Source organism: Misgurnus anguillicaudatus, chromosome 3, assembly GCF_027580225.2.
Source record: "Misgurnus anguillicaudatus chromosome 3, ASM2758022v2, whole genome shotgun sequence".
NCBI classification, from domain to species: Eukaryota; Metazoa; Chordata; class Actinopteri; order Cypriniformes; family Cobitidae; genus Misgurnus; species Misgurnus anguillicaudatus.
Genome location: NC_073339.2, coordinates 37,043,758 through 37,070,204, shown reverse-complemented (window position 1 = coordinate 37,070,204; position 26,447 = coordinate 37,043,758). Strand labels below are relative to the sequence as shown.

Here is a 26,447-nt window from a genome sequence, read left to right as displayed (position 1 = left end):
AGAACATTTTTATGCTCTAAAAGGCTTAAATTGTTTTAGACATGAATAATGTCAGGTAAGTGTCAGGTCATTTGCTTTTTAACTTGATAATATTATGCACCCGGTCATACTTACTTTTTAGTAACCTTAACTAGTGAAGAAAATCAATTAAACATTTACCTGTAAGGTAAACATCTATAATGCACATTTTATTTAATTGATGACATTACCTGGTTTGAACTCACGCTTCCTTTCTTATTACTGGTCATCTCATCAGACACAAATGTTTTGCTTATGTGGTTTTGGTGTTGGTTAAAATGCATGCAAATGCAAGAGGATGTAGTTTGCTCAGTGCAGTTTATGCTTCACTTCAACAATGGATGAGTGTTACAAATGGATGAACTCAAAGGACTTTATTAAGGCATAACAGGAACACAAAACAGGTATGTTACAAAGTAAGAACTTTACAAACTTACAAAACAAACTGACACATGTCAGCAAACACAAGGGTATTAAATATAGTTGCAAGCAACAATTGCCTACTTGGTTCAAGCCAAAAAGGGCACAGAAAGAAGTAAAATTTACTTTAGATAAGCAGTTTAGAGAACCTTGTTTCATTTGATTTCAGACAAAAAAAATCTCAGTGTTTTTGTACACTGCAATTGTTTCTCTCTTATTGAGAATCATGGAACATTAGATTTCCGAAGAAAAACTTAATTTGTGTGTGCTGTGGCAAATCTTGGGTTAATACATCAATGTTAATGAGTCAAAAGAGCCCACCCCAATCTTGCAAAACGGTTGCTAGGATATTCTCATTGGTTGCTCAGGATTGAATTGGCATCCACTAATGATTATACTCCAAGCCATGAAAGGAATAACCCATGATGACTTCATGAAAGTTTGCAGTAGTTTTAAGCAAAAAAATATAATTTTCCTATTTCAAGACCACTAGGTGGCACTATGGCAAAATCGTACATGCAACCTCAGGTCATGACTGTGTTATATCTAGGTAGTTTCATGACTATACCTGTTAGTTTAGCGAAAAAACAGTTGTATGGCCATAGGGCTTGCTTGATGTCAAAGGTTTTGTTGAAATATAAAGACAACTAGTGGGTGCAGGCATACCATTTTTTTGTGTGGCCTCAGACTCTGCCCATACATTAGCGTATCAAATTTGGTGAAAAAAATCTCATTTTGAGTTATAATCATTTATGTCTAAAAATGCACAAAAAAATAAATGTAACTTATTTTTTGCAACTAGTCTTTTGTCAAGTTATTGTATTGCTTTTCCTACAGTGTTTTTAATTCGATCAAAATAACGCTTGTGGAGATATTTGCATGGGTGTTTAAAGTGCTATTTTGCTTCAAAGGACTAAGCGTAAGGCAAAACATGGCATGTTTGGTATCGTTGGACTCTGCAATGATTCAGGACTCCAAGATGCTGCCTCAAGTCCATTTTTTCTTGCTCTACGTAAAATTAGTTGATGCAGTAAACAAAAAAAGTATTGCCGAATCAACACAAATTCCAAAACTTTTTGCCCAGATTGTCTCTAGATGTTACACACACAAATTTTTACGCAAATCGGACAAAAGCTCTAGGAAGAGTTAGAAAAAAGTATATTTTTCAAAAAAATCAAAATGTGGATTTTTTCATGACGGAACATGACTTCATAATCGAATCGTCTTGAGCCAAGGGATCAGAGGAAAAAAATATTTCTACGAAGTTATAAGCAAAAACCTAAGTGAAAATTTGGACTGTTGGTGGCACTAGCAGGTTTAAGACTGATTTGCTATGGTAAACTTTAGGACTGCCCTCTATCAGTGTTCCAAATTTCACAACTTTCCTATGTACGCTTCTATGGGCTTCTAATCCACTCATTATTTCAGATTTAAAAGTTTACTTGCAGTCCCGGAAAGGTGACTTTACTTACAGCTTTGCGTTTTTTATATCTTGAGTCAGCTTGAGCTTTGCTCGTTCAGTGCAATTCATTAGCATTGCATTTTTGCTACCATATCCATGCAAACTTTTTAGAAAAGATATGGTTTATTAATAATAGGATAAAAAAAATGGGAGAAAGAAAATGCAGCGCGTGGTCGTAACAAGAGCCAGTTGTTATCGCCATAGAAACCGGAGGCACGCTAAAACTGCGCTCGCGGCCGTTCTCCGATCGACTCGGGTTTTACACAAAATATTAATTAGACTTGGGACCTGAAGTAATTAAACTAGAACCGACGTGACTGACCATTTAAAATATAAACACGGAACCGTTCGGACACATGGAAGGATACAATGTGACACTTGCTTTGCATCGCACCGATCCAATTCATCGAGAAACAGAAAGAACACGAATGCTCACCGGGAGAGACAGATCACATTTTATGACAAATTTATTTAGAAAACCATGAAATTCCAAAGGGTTCACATACTTTTTTTGCCACCGTAAACTAAGTAGAGAGATTTACATTTTTTCATAGCGATGTACAGATGGCAGGAGTCTATAAGTGACTTCAGTATGATGACAAAACTTTCCAGTCTTACTCATCTGACATTGATGTTTCTCTGTCGGATCCATCTGAAGTAAATTAGATACATTTGTTTAACCTTTTCTGTCATCTTTAAAATATATATTTTTTAAGTTTTAAGGACAATAATAAGAATACCTTCATAACATTTACTGTGAGCATCTTTGCACTCTCAAAACCTAAAACAACCACAAAAACATGAGGCAGTGAGAAATCAATTAAATTCTGATAAAGAAACTTTCGGCAAAAATTTTGTTTAAAATATTATGAACAGTTTATTTACAGCTAACATTTATTTATAGTTCACCATTATTCTTTTATGGCTTCATACATGTAGTAGCATTTGAAAGGTGCAAGATAAATTCTGTGTGCAGTCTCTATAATCCGGTGGTTATACTTAGTTTCGAAAGACCACCTTAGACATTATATTACATCTAAGTTACCCTCATTAATTTACATGTATGTGTCCACTTTACTCTTATTAGAGTATTAATAGACTAAAGTGTTAGTAGATGTACTACTGTAATGACCAGAAGTTGCAATGAAGTTGCATATTTACTTACAGTTAGTAACAAGTGTGAAGTAGACTCCTGAAAGTGTTATTATGTACAGTAGAAAAAAATGAAGGCAAAAAAATATATAAGTACCTGTAGTTTTTCTCTGACAAAGGCAGTACACACAGATGAAGCAGAGGAGAAAACACACAACACATACACTGACCAGCAGCCCCAAGTAAAGGAAACAGTCTGATACAGGAGGAGGAGGAGAGACGGTGCTGCTGGACATCTCCCTACAGCCAGACACTGTATTTATATAGATGCAAATGTCATTTTAATCTTCCTCATTAAATGTTTTGACAATTAACAAATTTGGACTTCAATGCAAATTTTCGATTTGTTTGTTTCTTATGTAGAGTTATGGCTTAAGTAAACATCCTCCAGTATTATCAGCATGAAGAAAAGCAGAAAAGTTTTCTTACCCAAGACAGCCAGATGAGTGCTCCTGTTTCCATACTGGTACTCAAGTCTTGAGCTTAAGGTGCCACTTATTTTCTTTTCTGCTTTTGCACAGTAATAGATTCCTTCATCATATACGCTGATGTTTTTAATATGTAGATCAAAGGTGTTACTGGAGCTGTTGTGCACAAAGTTAAAACGTGGAAAGGTCCCCTTGAAAAAGTGTTCGGCATTTATCAAAAGCGATGGCTGATGTTCATGTGTGCAGTTTCTAAACCAAACAATGAAGTAACTAAGTGGTATGACACAATCACAGAAGAGAGTGACATTGTCTCCTGGTTTAACTTTCATCTTCATTTCTGTCCCAAAGATTCTCTGATGTACACAGAACCAAACACCTGCAGAAACATAAACAGGTTTAAAAACTTAAATTGAAAATGAAATTTAAATATACATCTTTCTCAGTATACAGTTACTCTTAATTCAACAACAACAAAAAATGGACTTACACACAAGTGTGATGATGATATTTCGCTCCATCTCTATGAGAAATTGAAAGTGACTAGGGGACTTCAAAGAAAATGTCAGATGTGATGTGATTGGTTTGTTCTGGTGGAAGGTATTTCTGATCTGCTAAAAAGGATTTGAATTGCTCTAAGATGGGAAATTGTTTTTGGTTTAATGTGATCTTGTATCATACAGGGCAGATGTTTTACTTTTCTAATGTAAACTTTTTTTCTTTTTAAAAACGAATTTACAACTTCACCATTCATCAACCAATATATAGCTTCTTTACAATATTTAAAAAGAAACCTTTTTCTCATTAGTGTATTACTGATAATAAAAGGTAAAGTGTTGTCAAGAGTGGCTTTATATACTTTAAATGCATTGTTGCTATACCAATTGCATGCACATAAACAAAAGACATGAACAAAGGACAGTCATAAAAACCACTGGAAACAATTTGTGGTTTGAACAAAACAGCTAGAAGGTGTGATGCTCTTTAGTAGCATAACAATTCACACATATATGAAAACCGCAACCTGGCCGGTTGCATGAAACTTTAAGACTAGTCTTAAAAGTTAGTCGTGAATTTTTTTTTCTAAGACTGGTCATAATTGTTTTAAGTATGTTACATAGAAAGGTAGATTGGTCTAATTTAAATCCAAATAATAAGATCGATTAGCCCTAACTAATTGCTAGTTGGTCAGAATCATTCTTAAGACACAGTCTTAACGTCACGGCTATGCAACCGGCCACTGGTCTCACAGAATTCCGTGTAATGACTACGGAACGCCAAAAATTCTGTGATGGGCTCACAGAAGGTGATATTGTAATCTTGAATTTGTTAATTCATTATTTTATTTTATTGTTGTTGATTTGTGGTTTTATAAAACTAAAGGGAAAAAGAAAACTTGTTTAAACAAGTTTAAAAACTATCAATTTATTTAGAAATGTTTTCATAAGTTTTGGTGTGCCTTGTACATTATGTATTACTTAGGAAGTTATTTGGTGTCTCTGCCCCTTTAAGGGAAGTGTGATTGTGTTTAGGAAGAGGAGAAGAAGAAAGTAGTGGCTGAATCCAAAACCGCATACTGCCCTACTATATAGTAGGCAAAAAGCAGTAGGCGAACAAATAGTATGTCCAAAACCTCAGTATACTTAAAAGGGTAGGCAAGAATTACCAGGATTTGGACTATTTCTCGCAAGATTCGAGGCACCTGTACTTAAGTATCATCCGAAACCACCTACTTACCTAAAATATAGTAGAAACAGTACTGAATCCGAAATCGCATACTGCCATACTATGTAGTAGGCAAAAAGCAGTAGGCGAACGAATAGTATGTCCGAATCCTCAGTATTCATTAAATCAGTAGGTGAAAAATCCCCGGATACCCTGAGAGTCCCAGATTTGGAAGCAAGCATCAGATGGACATTTCTATCCCAGCTTTCCCAAGATGCCAGCTTTCCCATGATTCATCAAAAAAGCTGCAGAATTGTTATAGCTGTGTTGAGTTGGCAGTAAATATGTGATAGTTTGTAGAAAAAAAACATTTGAATAAAGTTTTGTTTCATATGGTATTCACTTCTATATGTTTTCATTTATTGTGGTGGTTTTATTCATTTTTTCATGTTTTCTGTTGTTTTAAGTAAATAAAAGAGCATAATTGCTTCACTAAAATATATATAATATATATAATCACATGACTTGTTGCATTCTTGTTTGTTTGTTTATTTGATAAAGACACAAATATTTGTTGTTATTGTGAATGTACACAAATAAAAGTAAATATAATGTCTAACATGTAAGTGTATGATTATTAATGATGGCGTATTTTAAGTAGATTCTGCTTTGATGAGGAGAAAACATGGCCCACCGCGTTTTTGGACCCCAGGGAGTTAAACCTGGTGAAAATTGAGAAGAGTGACCATCGATTTCACCACATGAAGATTCATTGATAACAGAAAATACAAACCGCTTCAATAAACTTTGATCAGTTGTAATGTGTTTTACAACTAGCAATTTACACTATGTTCACCCTGTGTACACAGAAGAGTACTGAATGAGCCCCAAATGATCTTAAATTATTTAGGAGAGTTTTGGCAACCCCTGTTTTATACTCTTGTGTAAAGTATCTGTAGAAATTTAACACACTGGACAGCGCCCAATGTTAAAGACAAGCAGATATTTCTAATCTGCATTATAGCAGTATATACGGTTGTACTTCCTGAATATTCAGGACATATTTAAAGAGATATTAGCACTTCGCAGACAAAATTTTGGTTACCTGATATCTGATTATACTTTCTTAGATCAGTTTGTAAATATCTTTTTCTGGACAAACCATCCTATTAATCAACATTTATTTGTTAAGATTATGTACTTCTAAAATTACATTTAAAGGGTTAGGAAGTGAAGGGTCTCTAGAGCAACAAGTTATGTGAGTGTCACGGTAAGTGAAAGAGACTTTAACTAGAGTCAGGTTTATTTAGTAGTGTCATTTAATGAAAGCCGTTCAGCAGTAGTTTCAGCACAGACTCTCTCATGTTTCAGCACAGTGAAAATTAGATTTTTGATTGTTTATTATTTTCTATTTTGCTTAACTTCACATGCTGGCTTTTCTTGGGGAACCACAAATGTTTCCACTTAAGTTGATCATATATGAGACAGAAGTAGACATGAAGCTGTGTGTGTGTGTAGGTGTTAATGCTTGCTTATGCTGACAGTTTGCGGTGAGGTTGGTTTGTATGCATGCTGTGTCTGCAGCTTTCCTGTACACTGTCTGATGGTTGAGAAAGGGCATCATATTTACTTAGAAATGAGACAAACTGTGTGCATTTGTGAATGGACAAAACAATAACAGACTAGCAGTTAGGGCTCAGGGATGGACATCACAGTCTTCTACTGGTGGCATATATACAGTACATTTCTTTCCTTTCTGTACTTGAGCGTCAAATCTATACTTATTTAGTTTGCTGGTTTAAAGAGGCTCTGTGCATTTTTATGCACATGTCGCAGAGCATATAAAACATAATGTTTCATTAATTAACATTGGGGCTAAAAAGCTTGTAATCACAGGGAAACCATTTTTAGTGCTAAACAGCACTTATGAAGAACCAGAAGGGGTGATACAGTATAGCACCACTTATGGTTCTACATAGCACAATATGGTTCTTCATATGGCACTTAAAATGGTTCCCTTTTGATTACGAGCCAGTGAAGCACTTTTAGTGCTATTTGAGTGTATGACTCAATTGATTTAATATCCTTATGTGCAGTGTCATAGATTTAATACTGTATGTGGCATGTGCTGATAAATCTTATACTACAGTTATTGCAACAGAACAGCAGGCATTGTTGAAATATTTCCATCATTTAGTCTTATCAGTTTACAGTTTTTTTTTTATTATTTTCATGTTAATACAAGAACCTTTATGTTTTTTTTTTCTAATCTGTGGAAACAAAACTCATAACCAAGGATCTAAAAAGCATTTTTTAAATTGTTTGCATACTATCCTAAGATCATCAAAAATAAAATTATCTGCTATAATGACACAAATCAAAACCCTTTTTCCATTGCAGAACGCTATTCACCAATAAAACATTGATGACTGTCTATGCAGTGCATTGCAATGAGTTAACTGTTAAACAATCTAACGATAATTGTGTTATTCAACAAATGATTTTGCAAGTTTTTTTTAAAGATATGAAAAGAAAGAGTGCATACTTATATATAGGGTATAGGTAGGCAAATTAGGATGCAGCATGAGTTTGATGGGATGCCTGGAGGCTTTAGAACTGCAGTGAGGGCACCCTCTTGTGTTAGTAGGAGGGTATGATGGGGTGCAAAACAAATAGTTTCTAGCTTTCTAGTTGACGTTCAAATTTTTCACAACATGGGTAGAAATCCAACTAATGCAATATTTTTGCATGCATTTTTAGTGCATATGTTTACAACATTTAACATCTTGTATAATGTGTTTATTCAATCATATTTTTTTTAAATAAATGTTTAGCTGCTGAGCAATGTAAATACATGTTTCTTTTGCACTACTTTAGATATCTTTACTTATTCCCCAAACAAATGGTCAAAATATGTTGTCACTAGGGCAAAATGTCCTAATATGTACACTTGAAAAAATAATTGTGTAAATTAGTTATTTCAACTTACTTTTTTGTAGACATAACTACACTTTTATAAATTGTTGAAACAACAATATTTTTTGTTGTAAACTAGGGTTAAAGTTGAATAAACCAGGGGTGTATTCCAGAAAGCAGGTTATGTGACTTACCCGGGTATGTTTAGGAGTAAGTAAGCGGATAACCTCTGCTTTCGGTTCCAAAAACGGAGGTAACTTTCGGGTTATGTAAGTAACCATAGCAACTGACTCTCTGAAGATAACCTACTCCGGAGCAGGTTATGTTGCAGGGTAAGTTCATTTTAGTTAATAAAACGAGGCTCCGGAGGATGTCTGCGCATGCGTGTACTTATGATGAGCGTGCAGCGGGCGTGGAAGCATATATTTTGCATAATATTACAATATTAAAGCATTTTTTTATTACATTTACAGTCGCGAATATTTATTGCTGTCTTAAAACATTTACGATATTTTCTTTAAAGAAACATTTTTTTTAATAACATGGTTTGATATTTGTGATTGGACTAATTACTATAAATTTAATTATGTCCATTATTGATAAAAAATTATTCATATTTGTGTTCGGACTAAATACTATACATTTAATTATGTTCATCATTAATATATCTCCAAATATCAGTAGATGTATGAAACACATTTCCATCAGTTAATTAAAGAGACACAAGGCAGCATTTTTATGTTAATAAATCATCATCGTAAGTCTGTATATGGTTAAATGACTCATTACATGACGAATGAAGTCTCTCTCGCCCGCCCCTACCGTCTGTAGGAAGAATACCCCACTTGCAAGTTCGCTGTATCCGACCCGGTGTCCTTCAGTCTCGTAAAGTCTCAGATATAGAAAGCATTTACTCCCAGACACTAGGGGGAGCTAGTAGAGAAATAATACTCAGACTTGCCTTGTGTCCCTTTAATGTTAACAAGTACATTTCTATTTAAATTTGGTCAATTCATAAATAACCTCATCTTTCACTTACTAGATAATTTGAGATGAATCTAAAGTTCTAATAAATTGTGTGTGCAAATACATTGTCAATATTGAGCCAGAAATCTTAACATATTTTACTTAAGTGACAATGTGCCAATGTTACAGTAACAAAATAGAACCACATGATGCCTATCAAAATAATAATTACTGAGGGACAGAAGTTACCCCTGCCTGCAGTCTCTGATAGGCATGTGCATCTAACCTGACCCACAGAATGACACCCATGAAGCACAGGCATGATTTAACACTGACCCACAGAATGACACAGGTGAAGCACAGACATTGACCCACAGAATGACACCCATGAAGCACAGGCACGATTTAACACTGACCCACAGAGTGACACAGGTGAAGCACAGCCTTCATTAGGTGAAACACCATTTAATCACAGACATGGCATAGTGGTCAGAGATTTTCTATTATTAGTTAGATCATGTACACAATGAAATAAAATTATAAATATATATTCCATAGTATCATATTTATTTCCTAAACATGCACTTTAGATCTGTAGCCCCCTCTCTACATTTGATCTATAGTTGGTCTTTTTCTAAAATCACCTTTTTTTTCTTTAAAATGGGCCTTTTGTGCTTTCCTGAGCTATCATTTTTGAGCCAAAGGGAAATTGAGATATTTGGTTATATTAGATGATACAGGATATATTAGAACATGTTACTATTGACACTAATGTAACATTTCTATTCTCCACTTCTGTCACAGCAGATCCTAATTGTCCAATGCAAATGAATGATCATTTTTAGTGTAGTGAACTGAAAAGCATTACACAAAATTATTGAAAATCTGTAAGGACTGTAAGGAAGCTTTACAATTAAAAGAGGGTGCATTTATCAGATAAGTAAATGTTAAAAAAGATGACGATACAGTGTCATACAATGGATAGTCCAAAAACCAGTGGTGTCAAAAGTATTCATATTCATTACTCAAGTAGAAGTATAGATACTAGGGTTTTAAAAGACTTTTGTAGAAGTTGAAGTATCAACTCAAGCTTTTTACTCAAGTAAAAGTGAAAAAGTACTGGTTTCAAAACTACTTAAAGTATAAAAGTAAAAAGTAATGTAAGGAAAAAAATGTCATTAGAGAAAAAAGCCTAGGCCGCACCACAGGGGCCTTTTGTGCACTACCCTATCTCCTCTAAAAAATGTTTCTAAAGGCCATAATAACTATAGTGTTATTAAAATGTTAATGTTAAAAAATGTGGGATGCACTAGGGCCAGGGGTAGGCAACAGTCCTGGAGTGTCGATGTCCTGTAGATTAGCCCCAACCCTTATAAAACCTTGGTTACCTGTAGTTTCAGGTGACTTTAACCTTTATTAGGGCTCAGTCACACCAAAAGCGTTTATGGCAGTTGCAGGCGCCTTTTTTGAATGATATTCTATGGGCAGGGCGCGTTTGCGCGCTGTTTATGCGCGCCGAGCGCCTTGCGGTTTTCTGCCGCCTGCCGCGCACGCGTTTTTGAAGGAGCGCTGAGAGCGGAGGAGCGCCTGACGTCATTCGCGTCTTCCATTGTCCAATCGAATGAGGGGAGAGGCGGGCCTTACGTTGTGGCGAGGGAAGTTTACAGTTGCTTTGAAGAACCGGACTCCACTCGCTCACTCTCTCCTGCGTGTTTGTGCTCCTCTTATCCACAAACAAGGTCAGAGCAAGCGCCCTCTTTTTAAAGTTTCTGCTAATATAACAGTTAACAGCAAAAGAGCGCTCACGCTTCAATATTTGATTGACAAGACAGCTGACTCGGTGGTTGCTTAGCAATATGAAAAGCCGCGCTGCACTGCTCTTTTTTAAAAAAGGCAGTGCGTCGCGCCTTGCGTTTGCAAGCGTTTAAAGCGCTTTTGGTGTGACTGAGCCCTTAGTTTGTTCAGGTGTGCTTGATTTGACCTGGAGCTAAACACTGCAGGACATCGGCACTCCATGTTGCCTACCCCTGCACTACGCTATCTGTTTCAACCACATACGGTATATGCCCATTAAAAATGAACGCATTTCAATACAATGCAAACAAATACATTAAAGCAGTGGTTCTCAAACTGGATGGTGCCAGGGGCCCCAGTTTTATAATATTTTATGAAATACATTACTTTATTATAAATTCTGTGTAATTAAACCTCAGAAAAATAAGGCTACTAAACAAAAGCAATAAATTGTATAATTTAAAATGTTTTGTTTAATTCAAATTTTAAGTTTTAGAATATTTATGTCAATCCACTGTACACAAGGGAGGCCGCAAAAAATGTTTGATAACAACTGCATTAAAGATCCATATATGTGTACTACTGAGCATTAACATGTGTTCTATAGAGAGGAAGATATGATGACTAGTTGCCTATAAATATTGTAATGGTGCAAAAAGTCAATCTTCAGAGCTAACCCTGGTGGCCAAACTTTTACAGTGGTGCCCTCTTAAGTTAAAAAACAACAAAATCACACAACTATAGTATGTGTGAGAATACAAATATGCTATTGTTATCATTTATAATTGTATTTTGACAGCAACACAAACTACAAATATGCAATTATATATTATAGCTTATATTTCTGCATCTGTACTTGTGTAGCTAATGGACTTTTGTATACTTTACTTTAGTCAGTATAAATCCAAGCAATTTTGGAGAATTACTAAATGTCTTTATTGTAAGTAAATTAAAAGTCAGGTTGAAGGAAACAGCTGATGTCTATTAACAAAAGCAAAAGTTGGTATGTATGGTTATGTATTTTATTGATTTAACACTCAAGCATTCAGCTAAGTAGGTTTTGTTAATGCAAATAAAATTTACGGCAGTTATTAGCATATACAAAACAACAATGTTTTTAGCCTAGATATCTTTGCCATGCTTCAAAACGCAACGCAGCACAATGTCATTTAAGTTGAACAACTGAAGTTACATGATATAAATTGGTATTGTTACACTATTTAAATCACACAGATGAGTTGGTGCCAGCTGCCAGCTATACATTTACAAAGGCTTGTGAATGTGAACTGACCTGAAAGTGATGCGCGAGTTTTATTTCGTACTTTTCCATTTCAAGACAGAATGCCGCGTTCTGTTACTGTACAAACAGATGGCGGATGATATCAAAGCATCGCGAGGGGAGACACTCTGCATGCTTTCTAATCGCTCTCGCGCAGGGCCGCATTAACACTGTAAGGGGCCCCTGGGCTTTACCCTTTTGTGTGGCCCTTCATCCACCAGAATTGCAGCCTACATTCACACAATCTTTATAACCACTAAGTGCAAGTTGTCAGGCTTTTATTTTGCTGGAATAAATGGAATAAAAAAATATTAAAACCATATCGGAGTGCCCACAATATACACAAATATCACTTCATAACATATGCACATAGTCCTAGCTGGAGGTGACCCAAATAGTCTAAGATTCAATGCTTTAACAGGAGAAGCCTGATTTGACTACTGCACAGTCAATCGTCGCAGTGTGTAAATTTTAGCAGCATCTAGTGGGGAGGTTGCGAATTGCAACCAACGGCTCAGTCCACTGCCCAACCCTTGCTTTTGAAATGCATAAAGAAGCTACAATAGCCACCACTGGATAAACATTTTATCGTTGGAGACAACTTAGTACAAAAGTTTGTCCGTTAAGGGCTTCTGTAGAAACATGGCAGCACAAAATGGCGACTTCCATTTAAGGGGACCCTCTGTGTTAGTAGATAAAAACGTCTCATTCTAAGGTAATAAAAACATAACGTTTCATTTTAAAAGGTCTTTATACACCACTGATAATATAGTTTTGTATATTATTTAGCATTTCTTTCAAGAGATCCTTCTAAAAAATTACACACTGCACCTTTAATTTTGGCTGCATAAGAGTGCACATTATCTGATTTCACATTTAACAGCTTTCTCCCAATATAAAAAATATACATCCTATTATGATAATACTAAGTAAATAATATGTGAAAAATTAGCTTTCAATAAATATTTTTAAAGTCTGCTAATAGCCTAAATCCCGTGAAAGGGCTGCACGCCCATATCCAGAAACCATTGCAAAGTCTCTTTGTTTCTGCAATTAAAAAGACAAAACAGGCAATTCTATACTTTCGTTATTTTAATAATTAATTATAATATTTCCTTTTTTTAATTTAATTGATAGATTATTCAGTGTTATCTGATTAAACTATTTGTGGTTTGTGTTTTATTCCCCTGCGCATTTAGGCATTTTGCACTCATGTTCTGCACCTTATTGACCTTATTTTGTTTTTATTTTTTATTAATTATAAAGGTAAATTCGGATCTAATTTAAGTTCTGTAAGTTATGGATTGCTTTCCGTTGTGTCGATGTTACGCTGTTGCATGCTATCACATTCAATTTAACCGAACGCGCTAGGTGTTCTGCGTGATCATATTTAGGCGTTCATCAAACTAAACATCAAAAAACTGATTTTTTCGACAAGTATAAGTTTTAAAATGTATTTAAAAAGGTTGCTTAACTTTTCAGAAGTTGAACTACAAAACAGGTATGCCGTTTTTTTTTTTATTTCGGTGATGACACCAAAAATATCTCTACCGAATCTGACACAATTGTCTCTCTTGTGATTTAATATTATGGTCGGTGTTAACTTTCAAATGATAGAAAAGAGATTCTTGAAACAAATGTTATAAGAATCATCAGGTGTTTCAAGTGAATACAGAGATGATGATCAAAGTGAAAGTAAGCAATCAGATATTTCTGTGCAAAATAATAAAGCATATATAGTGTCTATAAGATCATTAATTTCAGTGTTTTTTGTTTAAGGAATTGTATATGAAGCTTGTTTTTTATAATTTACAGTAACAAATTATATGTAATTTCTCGTCTTTTATTTCCAAGATTTGCCAAGCTAAATCTCAAAATGAAATAAGATCGCTGAACTTAGCCGTGGCTTCCGAGGCAGAATCTAATTTGTTATTTATTAGATTTAGTTATCAAAAATGTTTTGTGTAAAATCTATGTGTGCTGTTCTGTATATCTTAGCTTTAAAATGTTATGAGGAATCATTTAATGAATGTTTATATACACGTTGTCTTTCATATTAAGATAAAAACGCGTCCTCAGTTTCGTCTTTGTTCATCACTTGAAAGGCACTTGTGGTCACTTTATAAGAAAGCTGTCTGTGTTGCCTTCAGAAATGCAATAATAGATATTTCAGACAGAAATTTTAAAAAGCTCACTAATGACTGCAGGGTAGCCTACAGTAAGTGAGAGATATTCTTGCGCAGGAACTGCATTCACGCACGGACATTCAAAGCAAAGCGATTAAGCATAATTTTAAAGGGAGTATCAACTTTTTATAAAATGCGGTTGTTATTTTTTTCCGGCATCTCGGGGCCCTTCCCAGCCCGAGGCCCTGGGCTTAAGCCCAGGTAAGCCCATGCATTAATGCGGCCCTGCTCTCGCGGTTCTTTTATGTTTCTCTGTGCAGCGCTATCGAACAAACTTTTGATCATCTGCAGTCAGCTGGGGGGCGGGGATTGCGTACAAACCAATAGGGAGTCGAAATGGTGTATGTTTATACTTCTCATCCAACCACAATCGGATTCATCTGGATGATGCAATTTATCAAGATAGGTTTTTTTAACGATGACAAGCCGGAATGTAAAAAAAGAAAACAAGTTGAAATTAATAGAAGTAACGAGGCGATTTTTAAAATGTAAGGAGTAGAAAGTACAGATAATTGCGTGAAAATGTAAGGAGTAGAAGTAAAAAGTCGTCTGAAAAATAATTACTCAAGTAAAGTATAGATACCCAAAATATCTACTTAAGTAAGGTAACGAAGTATTTGTACTTCGTTACTTGACACCTCTGCCAAAAACCAGAGTCGGACAGTAACGGAGTAGATTTACTTGAGTACAGTACTTAAGTACAATTTTGAGGGATCTGTACTTTACTCGAGTATTATTTTTGGGGAGTACTCATGACTTTACTCAAGTACATTTGAGAGGCAAATATTGTACTCTTTACTCCACTACATTTCTACCCATAACCGTGAGTACCTGTTACTTCTAAAAAAAAGGAAAAAAGAAAAATTTTAGAAACCCTCGATTTGTTGTTTCCCTTTTCTCAAACGTGATTGGATTGTGCAGGTGGCACTGATTGGGACAGCCTATCAGCTATCACCTTCAGCTTTCCGCCAAAGTTCTAATAGTCAGATTTAGATAAGAGAAGAAACCATGGACGAAACAATGGATGAAGACACAGCAGGTCCATCTTGAGAATGTGACAACCCGTGGCTCCACCTCGCCAGACTATTTTAAATTTCTAAACAAGTTAATGATAGTTTTCGCTTTAAGTGTTTGCTGTGTTTACCAAAACAGAGCTTCATCACCGCTTACAAAAATTCAACTCCTTGAGAGCGGCAGGGATCACTGGTGATCACTGGATCCTCTTCTTGATTCATGTCAGATTTGACCTCAGAGCTCTATCATTTGCTGTACAGCTGTCAATCATCTCACGTGGTTCAATGTGCACTGTGGCAGTAGTAATGCAAAATTTAAAAATGTACTCTTGTACTCTTGATACTCAAGTACTTTTAAAAACAAGTACTTTTTACTTTTACTTGAGTAGACATCTTACTGCAGTACTTTTACTTGTACTTGAGTAAAATTTAGCATGGGGTAACTGTACTCTTACTCAAGTAATAAAGCTGTGTACTCTGTCCGCCTCTGCCAAAAACTAAACAGGGTCATTGAAATAAGTACAAGTAGTACAAGTAGTGAATATAATCATAGTGCATTTTATAATACAATCATATCTAAAAAAAAACCTGTAAATAAGCCTTATGACAGATTTATGCACTTTATGTGCCACAGCCCTTACAAAAATTAACCATGGTTTTATTGGTGTAAAGTTGTGGTAACCATGTTTTTTCTGTGCATTGATTCAGTAAAACTATGGTTTTACTACACTTACCATGGTTTTAACAATGGTTTTTGAAAACCTTGGTTTTACTGTAACCATGTTTTTTTTGTTTTAACTGTAGTAAAGCCATTGTTCATTTTTGTAAGAGAAAAGATAATCTTATATATGTCAAATTATATCTAATTAGATATAATTAATATATTTAAAATCATATATAAAATCTATGATTATTTTTACAGGCTTTTAAATAATTGTTAAATAATATTATGTGTATTTTCGTTGAGACACATATAATATTGGACTTAAATGGGGTAAAATATGTTCGTATTAATTAATTAATTTTATCTGTTTTGTAATCACGCACTTATATAACGTTATAAAACGTTGATTTTGACTAAGTATTGGTTTATAATGTTATTTCTCATTTAAAAACGTTAAAGTTCTCTGATGTTTCCATGGTGACTCGTGAAATCTGTGATCCATTGACAATGCCTTTATGTTGTTACCGTGAGCGCGCATTAACTCTGGGTTACTTTCAGCGGGTTGATTGAACTAACTCTTAAACTGTGTTTTGGAACCAACATACCCAGAGTAAGCAAGTTTGGGGTTGATCAACCCAAAGTTCAGGGTTAATCTGATGGTAAGTTAACCCTGCTTTCTGGAATACACCCCTGTATAATTGTTTTTTAAACTAAAAATGTTTGTTGAAACAACTACGTCACATTTTCGCAGGCTACTTAAAAAATCGCGAGACTGAAGCAGATCACGGACTTCCTCCACATCTCTATTTCCCGCCTTGGTGACTGACATTCTGCAGGCGACAGGTACGTTTTTTAAGTTATTATTCCATATTGGTTTAAACTATAACTGTATACTGATCTGGCCGAAAAAAATCCAAATTTATGAAGTGTTTGCAGCTTTTGTACGCGAACCAAATACGACTGGCACCGAGCCACCGAATCATTAAGCAAATTAAGGATTGATTAAGGGTATTAAAGGAAAACGGGTTTAATGCAGCGATCAGCCAGTGTTAGTGGTGGCCAATCGAGTCAAAGAATGCGGGTGATACTGGCCAATCATATCAAAGAAGGCGGGAGTTACGGTTTACAGTCGCTGAGGTAAATTACCTTGCAAAAATGTGCAACACACGATGTAAGTAGCTAATTATTTTAATAATTGTCTGTTTTACGTCAGAAATCTTAAATAACATACTATCTCGTGATGGAAACTACAAAACGCTAGTTTGAATTTGGAGTTTATTGACACGGTTAATGTAATGTACAGGGGTATAAATTTTTTGGCCTGGTTCTCTCAAAGTAGCACCTGGAGATGTTGCTTGGTAACTTATTCACACTATTTATAATACAGACATCCTACATGCTGTCATCATCACTAATCTCATGAGTACTCTCTTCGCCTTATCTCTTTGGTTTAAACATGGTAGACAATGATGTACATAAAATAAAATTTGCCTGGTTATTGTTAACACATATAACCTTCATAAATAACTACAAGCCTAACTCATATGAATGTCAAATATTGTTAAAGACAAGTAAATGGTCAGTAATAAAAAATAATCGCACAAATGTACAATAGAACAAACATACAAATAAACAGTGCTGTTCATGTTTTCAGGTTGGTCTGTAGTTTTCAGATAGCTTAGTCTTAGAGTAAATAAACTGAATAAAGTAATCAGATAATACTGCATAGTCTTTACTAAATTAAATTAATCGATTATTAAAGTTGTAAAAGTTATTCAATCAAGACAAGGAAATTATGATTTTCTTTGTCTGTGGTTTGATTAACACTAAAAACAGCATTAGGTTTATACTCTAAAAATGCTTGGTGTACTGTCACTTTAAATGCACGGGTCCAATTTATTGTTACGCTCACATTTTATTTCTCAAATGCTTTTATTTAATGTATAATAGACTTTTACTACTATAATCAATGCATTTTGAGATGATTTTGTGTAAAAATGTCCGCTCAAGTTCAAGAAAACAAACTCAGTTGGCATTTGCACGCTGTCTTTACTATTTGCCTGAACTAGCAAGCTGTCTGAAGCCTTAAGATGCAGATCACGCTCGCGCTATAGGTGCGCGCCAACAAAACTTATCAAACGCATGAGTAAAGTATTGAAATCTTAAAAATTTAAATTGTCCAATCGGGCCTGTGACTGTTGCATCGCTGCTAACAACACATTAATTTTAACAGTACAGTAATCATTTAGAGCAGTGTTCTATAACGCATGAGCACTTGCACACCAGTCAAGTGCACCCCTGGTAATGTATTTGGCCCTGTCTCAAATGGTGCAGTTCATGTGGACTTAAGTTTCGTGGCCTTAAATTTGCACATGCTCCGAGTCCGTAGGGTGTCCCATCTGCCCTTTTTACGCTCCGAAGTGTGCTCATCAGTGCCCCCTTTGCACCCTTCAGTGCATGGTCTTCAGTGAAGCCCGCACTGCAGCAGGCTTCATGCACTTTACCAACCCAGAAGTCCTTGCGAAAGAGAAATCAGACAACGGAAGGGAGGAGTACACACTCTTCCTATTTTCGGCGTGACGGTCGAGTCTGTCCCAAAATATGACTCTGATGTGCCCTCTTGCACTCGAGTCAAGGGTCCCTAAGGTCTGCACTACATGATGTCATCAAAGTGTGGATCCTGAGGAAGTCCATGAAGTGGGTCGCACACCGGCCGCGCAGCTCAGCGCCGCGTCGAGTTGCGTCTAGGACAACTCGGAGGTATCATAGACCGGAAGTGCACATTAAATAGCGCGAGCTTCGTCAGATAGTATCTACTTCAAAATGCAAAATATACGCTAGCAGCCAATGTTAATCGTTAATGATTTGGGACAAATATGATGTTATTTAATGTTAAACTATGTGAGTGGTGCCCTGTGGCGTGACAGGGATTTGAGCAACTTCCTGAGTCGTAGCTGGGCGGCGTGGACAGGCGCCACCTGTCGGCGCCGGTGTGCATATACTCATAGAGAGCAATGTGTTCGAGTTTTTCAGAACGGCACGGTGCTGTGCGACGCTGAGCTATGCGGCCGGTGTGGGACCCCCTTAAGTCCGGAGTGTGCCATTAGGGACAGGGCCTTTGTAAGTTAATGGACTCCAAGCACGGCGGTGCTTAACATATTTCTGGTGAAATTTCAGGATGCTGGACTACTTTCGGCAGTTGTAGGGCACTATGATATTCAGGAACGTTGGTTACCAAAACAGCCAAAAAAACACAGCTAATTTGTTGATGCTTGTTTACTTTATATAGAAATAACTTATAGTCAACAATTAATAACATAATGACATTTTAACATATGAAAGACTTCTAGCCACCACTGCTGTGGGTCATTGTTTATAGCATTAGACTCACTGGAAAGCACTTCTAAAATGATAATAGTGCTATTTATCTGTTGTTGATATAATTCTGTTGATATTCTTCTAATAACATCGGTGCTTATACAAGCTAAATGTTAGAACAATACAAACTCATATTTTTTCATATTTATGTATGCTTTATTAATTTCAAATGCAAAAGACAAATAGAAAATTAATATCAATGACAACAAGAATAAGGTCAGAGAAAAATAAAACACACACACACAACAATCTAAATACACGGGGTATTAAAATAAACAAACAGCACCCGGGAAAAACAAATAATGGAAAAAAAATAGATTTGTAAAACGGACCATACCATAGTCCTTCTTGCTTTGTTCTTTACATCTTCTATTGTTTCAAGATACTAACTCAAAAATAACGAACACATTTTTTTGACAATCAACGTGAATATACCAAAATAGAACAGTAAAAACTCAGAACTCCTTTGGCTAATTCTGTGATGTTTGTTTGTGTCAAGTTATGATATTTAAAAAAATATTTATGCACCTTATGATATGATTTTTAAAATAAATTAAAACTCTCTCTCTCTCTCTGTTTTATTTACAGCCACATAATGCAAACACAGTAGAGGAGATGGAGGTTGAAAGCAGTTATGTAGCTTAGTAAGTTCTAACAAAGTCTCTCCATTTTAGCCTTAAGCATTGTATTATTATGTGTAATAGTTTTTTTTAGCAATTCTTTAGTGCTTAAAGGTTAGCAGAAACAACTCTTACAGTACATTTATATGTAATTTCAGGAATTCATCTACTCCTGTCTGGCCCTCACCAAAACAGCCATTGCCTCCTCAAACCTCGACTTCCTCGCACAAGCGTTTTGCTTCTTCAACTTTATAGGCAGAAATGTACCAAAGCTTCGGGCATAACTGATGCCAATTTCAATACATAAAGGTGGTTTGATTTGCATGCATTAAATCTCTGTTGTTTTATTTACAGACACATAATATAAAAGCAGTAGAGGAGATGGAGGTTGAAAGCAGTTATGTGGCTCAGTAAGTTTTAACAAAGTCTCTTCATTTTAGCCTTAACCTTTGTAATATTGTGTGTAGTAGTTTTTTTTATTACTCGCAATTCTTTAGTGCTTGAATGTTAGCAGAAACAGCTTTTACAGTATATTTTATACATGTTTTATAGACATTCATCTCCTTTGGCTGGTCTGCCAGCAACGCATGTGAGTCCTCAGACTCCTTTACACTGTGCTTCTTTGATCTCAGAGGTAGACATTTACCTGATCCTGGAGCAGCACTAGTGGCACTTTTAATTAAATAAATGTTTAATGTACATTTGATTAAATGGTTTGTTTTATTACAGCTTAATTGGAAGCAAGCAGTTGAGATGGAGGTGATTGTAAAAAGCCCATGTTATGTTTGGGAACGCACAGCATGCACCTCAGTAAGTTTAGCATATTCCTTCTGTTTTCAGCTTAAACATTTGTAATATTAGGTTTAGCTGTGGTCATTTTTACTAAACAGCAATTATTTAGTGTTGTTTGCAGAAACAACTCTTAACAATATTTTTATATGGATTTTTAGACTTCCAAGCATTTGCTTCCTCAGACGTTGAAACCCAAATGCAAGCGTTTTGCTGCTTCAACCTTACAGGTAGACATTTACCAGAACCTTGGGCATAACTAATGCCAATTAGATTTTTAGAGGGGGTTTGATTTGCATGCATTAAATCTCTGTTTTATTTACAGCCACATAATGCAGCACCAGTAGAGAAGATGGAGGTTGAAAGCAGTTCTGGTGCTCAGTAAGCAGAATAAGAAGGAAGCAGATGTGGAGACAATAATAAAAAAGCCCAGACTGTGTTTGGAAACACAAAGCACTGCAGTTCAGTAAGTTTAGCAAATTATTGTCCCCCTTCTAACTCACAGGTAAAAATGGACCAGAGATCCGAGTAGAATTAATGGCAATTTTTATTTAAAAATTTAAAATGAAATTTCATACATTAAAGCTCATTTTGTTTAATTTGCAGCAAGCATAAGACCGTGAGGGGACAGATCTCTAGGTTTTTGCCAACAAACTACAATCAACAATTTACTACAATCAGCAAAAATAACCCCACAAACATAAAAATCAGAAGAAATTGCAATCAAACAGCACTGTGCCCCAAACCCCCTGCCATGTCACCCACCAGCATCCCAACTGTGTTACTTGTACCTGAAGCTCTGAGGTGGGGCAGCTCAGAGGACCTGAAAAGGCAACCCTGTCACTGAATGTTTTCAAAGCTGTTTTTGTTATTGCTAACCTTTAGGCACTAAAAATTGCTATTAATTAAAAAAAAAAACTACTATACATAATACTACAAAGATTAAGGCTAAAACGGAGAGATTTACTGAAACTTACTGAGCTACATAACTGCTTTCAACCTCTACTGTAGGTTACAGATTGAATTTGAATTTGTTCAGGGCTCTGGTAAATGTTTACCTGTAAGTGACGGGGAGCAGGTAAGGGGTGGACTGGCAATATAGGCTCCTCATGGTCCAGAGCAGAAGTAGGAGCAGGTAAGGGGAAGACCTGCATTATAGGCTTTTCATGGTCCAGGGGAGAAGTAGAAGCAGGTAAGGGGAAGACCCGCATTATAGGCTTTTCATGGTCCAGGGGAGGTGTTGCTGTACAGAGACTTGGCTGACAACAGAGTCTCTTCCGCTGGCATCACGGTCAGAACTGGGAGGAAATGGCGAGCGCAAGAAGCAGTCGACCAGGCAAAGGCAAGACTGAGACATAGTGTCTTAGTTGGCTCTGTGGCAGTCGGAAGAGCTGGTCTAGGTAGTCACACAAGACCACACTACGACAAAGCCCAAGGACGAGAGAGACGCCAGATGGTGCAGAGAGAGATTTGTGCGGAGGTGGAGCGCCTAAGTAAGACTGTGGCAATGCGCCAACAAGGGGTCTGGGTCAATTGGGATCATGCAGCTGCCAGGAAGATCACCTGGACAGAACTATGGAAGCAAGACTTAAGTTCCTGATTCAGTCGATGTATGATGTCCTCCCAAGTCCATCTAACCTACATACCTGGGGCCTAGCAGAAACACCAGCATGCTCATGGTTCCTTGGAGCACATCCTGAGTTGCTGCCCTAAAGCACTAGGAGAGGGGAGGTACACGTGGCGCCATAACCAGGTGCTGAAGGTAGTAGCGGACACCATCTGCACCGCAATACGGGAGTCTAAACACCTAGTCCCTGCGAGGCACAACATCTCCTTTGTTAGGGCAGGGGAGAAACCTCAGGGAGAACGTAAGGCCTCAACTGAACTGCTAGCCATGGCCCGAGATTGGAAGCTGCATGCTGACCTTGGGAGGCAGTTAAAGTTTCCTGAGCACATAGCAAGGACGTCACTGAGGCCAGACCTGGTCTTAACATCTGACTCAACAAAGCAAGTTGTGCTAGTCGGGAGGGGAGAAGTAGGAGCAGGTAAGGGGAGGACCGACTATATAAGCTTATAGTCCAGAGGAGCCATAGGAGCAGGTGAGGGGAGGACCTGAACTGTACGATCCTTGTGGTTCAGAGTTGTAGTAGCAAGTTAGGGGAGGACTGGCACTTGATCAACAGAAGCCATAGGTGCAGGCGAGGGCAGGATCTGAACTGCAGGATCCTCATGGTCTGGAGCAGAAGTAGGAGCAGCAGGTAAGGGGAGGACTGGCACTATAAAATATGATGGGGTTCAATGATGAAAAATATGGAGAGAAACCTAGAAACACATGTTAAATAGTGTAATTAATGTTTCTGCAAACATTTATGCTCCAAGCAGTTCATGCCAATAAATGAAAAACTTTTTATCAATGACCAAAGCTGAAGGGCGTGCGGGGCACAAACTAACGTGGGATTAATTGTAACACTTCTACTTTACATATTTTTACAGGGCTGAGCAGTCTGTGCTTTTGCTAATTTTCTCTTACTGTCAGAAGATGATCTCTTGTGAATTTGTGAAAAGTTTTGATGTATTTTGGATAAGATATTAAAAAAGAGTGTTTTGGAGGCATAAAAGTAAATTTCTTTGTCTTGTTTTTTTTTCTTTTTTTCGTTTTCTGAGTTGGGTGTCACCCAAATCCAACCTTATATTATTTTAAAGCAACACCAAAGAGTTTTTTTTACCTTAAAATAACGTTTCCAAAAAAAGTTTCAGTGGTTCATCCACTCAAAACAGGGTGAATGGCACTTTCACATTCGCTTTGCAGCCCTCTATCGGCCAAAACCGCACTAAAGAAGTTTCCAACCGTCGGGTAGTGGTCCTGTAGTTAGAGTGAAAACTACAAAAACTTTCTTTACGGCAGATCTACAATCCAATCAGAGCAAGCTATGCTGCAGTATTAACAACAGTGGTAATGAACAATTACGCTTCTAACCTGTAGGGGGAACAAAGAGCAATAAGTCTTTAGTGTTGCTTTAATCACTGTCTACATAACACTATTTTGAAACATGTCAGCAACTCCTAACTGATAGCTGGGCTTGAAAACTTTTTTTTACACAGCGGGGCCTCCAGTATACAATGATTATGAAATGAAACAAATTTAAATACTATTTATCAAAATGACAACTGTTAATACAATATCAGGGCAAATAACTGACAATTCTTTTTTTGTCTTAATTGTGCAGCCCTTTCAAAAAAAATCTATAAGCATTGATGCTTAATAAAAGAATGGTTAAATGAAGCATCATGGATAGATAAATGTGTGAATATATATCTATTATAGGCAGATATATAAACAATATCCACATTTAGTATATAGACAGAATTTTATTGAATTATTTGTGTTTAAACAAAATTTTCTAGCAGGTGTTACAACAAACCCTCTGTTACAATTAACCTCACCTGTGGGGTAAGTTGCACTCCTGTCACTTTCGGTGTAATTGTACGATATCGGTAGGTCCCACAATCAAACTTTTAAGTGTTCAATTGTAGCAGAGATGTGTGTGTTGATTGTGTAAATTATTTTTCTAACTGTTCTTTTTTTTGAATGATAGAGGCAAAGTTAAAAAGCATTAGGTTGTGCCCCACTCTCCCCTACATTAAAATGAACATATCGCAATCAACATACATTTCCCACATGCCCAAATGGACTGCATTTATGTCATTATTATCTTTAAACATGGCATTAATATTAACATTAATTACATAACTTCTAACGAACCAATCCACTTCTTTTAGCAACGGTGTGCCAAATGACAAACATCCATGATAGATGATGCAGCAGCCTTCTTAAAATGCAGTTACTTCTAGACTTTGAACTAATGAATAAGATAAAAACTTTTTCATATTTTGTACCATGTGACTCACGGTACCACATTTATATCATATCTTACAAACATAAATAAGATCATCGTACCTCCTGATGAACCCGTGGAGGTTGTCTTAACTTTCCCCCCAATCCTGATTCCAGTGGAGGAGATTCATCATCTTCACAAACATTGCCCACCTCACAAGTTTGGACGAACTGCACCAGATTCATCCCAACATCAAATCTGTAAAGAGGAACATCATCATTCAAAAACTCTAATTTCTTAAAATTATTTATCTGATCAATGTGCCTTTTCACAAAAACTCAAATGAAAAATGTTATTGCAATGAAAGAACTGGAGCTCTAAAAGGTCTTACCGGAAGGCTGCAGAAATTCGATTAAGTCCACCCTGTTCTGGATCAGATCAGTCTCGGTGCCCATGACAGCCTCCTAGAGATCACATTATCATTGGTGAGTAAGGTACATATACTGAGCACTCTAAAATCTCTAAAGCATTTTAAAGCAGACACAATCTCACATGCTGTACGCAGACTGCATGAGGAGCCACATGGAGGGTTGGCAGCATGGCAAGAATTTAAGGATCTGTAACAAACATTGTATACATTAATTTCACATAGTAACAGAATGACACTGTTGATTCTATGCCGAAGTCTATAGTAAGAAAAGTTTTGTTTACAAAAGCCATTTGTTTAAAATCTATTTTAAAACATAAACAACTTCTGATGCCACAAGTGTCAAGTCTACACTACTATGCACCAATCACGATTTTTTAAGTAGATCTACACTATAATGTTAAAACACTTGCATATTATGGTAAAAGATACCTCGGTTGTCTTAGTGTGCTTTGCAATGATACCCATCTGGCTAGGGATCGCTCTAAAAGCATGCACTGCTCCAGATGCACAAGCATCAATAAAACGTCTTAATCATTGAGAGTGATTCTGTTTTTTTTATTACATACAATCTTTCTTACCATGCCTAGCTTTCATCTGAGTACTGCTGGTCTGCTGTACTTCTGTCAGGTGTATTCATAGGTAAATGTTTTATTGTCTAAGGGCTCCATCTTGAGGCCTGAAATGAATAAGCAACCATCTTGTAACTGCAGCCTTGCTGTGATATAGTGTTCCTAAAAACAAAACAAAATTTACTCACCCTTATGCCATCTCAGATGTTAATGACTCAATTTGGTTACACACACTAAACTACATTAAAATGTTGTGCTCAATGATGGAGGCGAAGCTCCAGAAAGTGCATGCATCCGTCATTAAATATTCAAAATAACTCCAGGGGGTAACGCTAACGTAAAAGACTTTGTTTGTCGAAGAAACGATTTATAGTTTGAGCTTATTACTTATACTTACAGCGATATATTGAAATGTAAACAAGCAGATTCGAGCGGTTCAAACTGTCTTGTGACCAAACGCGAATATAACAACTAAAACTATGTTTGGTTCAAATCAGCGCTGTGCAGATTATACCGGTCTATGACATGAGGTACCGCGAGATCGGGCGACTCTGTACGTTTTCGAATCGCTCGCGCGGTACTTTGATGTCACTTGATGATCGGTTTGCGCAGCCGTTGGTTCAAACCGGTTTAAACTAAGAAACCTTTCAACGTATTAGCTTTATTCATAACCACAACAATAATCATGTGCTGAATTTAAGATAAAGGTAAATAAAGATAAAAATGTCATATGTCGCTTGTTCAGACTTTTATTTTTTTACGGTCTATGGTTCAGACCCAAATAACTGGACTGGGCAGTGAACTTCCGCCATTTTACGTGAGATTTTTTTTTTTGTACTTCAACTTTACAAACTATGGAGCCCCT

General features: G+C 36.5%; 2 protein-coding genes and 1 long non-coding RNA gene across 7 annotated transcripts; 1 reads left to right on the top strand and 2 right to left on the bottom strand.

Moving 5' to 3' along the window:
- Window positions 1–419: 419 nt before the first annotated feature.
- LOC129445452 (uncharacterized) lies at window positions 420–4,047 on the bottom strand. The gene is made up of 5 exons (XM_073860000.1): window positions 3,968–4,047; window positions 3,482–3,856; window positions 3,150–3,305; window positions 2,641–2,681; window positions 420–2,552 (listed from the first exon to the last, which is right to left on the bottom strand). Exons 1-5 carry the CDS (start codon window positions 3,996–3,998, stop codon window positions 2,439–2,441), a joined length of 717 nt encoding a protein of 238 aa, XP_073716101.1. The 5' UTR covers window positions 3,999–4,047; the 3' UTR covers window positions 420–2,438.
- Window positions 4,048–15,913: 11,866 nt separating this feature from the next.
- LOC129445451 (uncharacterized) lies at window positions 15,914–21,262 on the top strand. Of its 5 annotated transcripts, none has more exons than XM_073865917.1 (9): window positions 15,914–16,619; window positions 16,712–16,803; window positions 19,927–19,982; window positions 20,117–20,221; window positions 20,313–20,368; window positions 20,511–20,547; window positions 20,688–20,768; window positions 20,909–20,977; window positions 21,073–21,200. In XM_073865917.1, exons 5-9 carry the CDS (start codon window positions 20,340–20,342, stop codon window positions 21,130–21,132), a joined length of 276 nt encoding a protein of 91 aa, XP_073722018.1. In that variant the 5' UTR covers window positions 15,914–16,619; window positions 16,712–16,803; window positions 19,927–19,982; window positions 20,117–20,221; window positions 20,313–20,339; the 3' UTR covers window positions 21,133–21,200. The 5 variants fall into 5 exon arrangements, with proteins under 5 accessions (XP_073722018.1, XP_073721988.1, XP_073722009.1 ...); XM_073865887.1 differs by having other exon boundaries at window positions 15,917–16,619; window positions 20,511–20,592; XM_073865908.1 differs by lacking the exon at window positions 20,117–20,221 and having other exon boundaries at window positions 15,921–16,619; window positions 20,511–20,592; window positions 20,909–20,970; window positions 21,067–21,262.
- Window positions 21,263–22,334: 1,072 nt separating this feature from the next.
- On the bottom strand, window positions 22,335–26,189 carry LOC141363270 (uncharacterized). Its single transcript, XR_012368801.1, has 6 exons — window positions 25,771–26,189; window positions 25,592–25,689; window positions 25,136–25,200; window positions 24,975–25,047; window positions 24,706–24,841; window positions 22,335–23,069 (listed from the first exon to the last, which is right to left on the bottom strand). It is a non-coding gene; the product is annotated as an uncharacterized lncRNA (long non-coding RNA).
- Window positions 26,190–26,447: the final 258 nt, after the last annotated feature.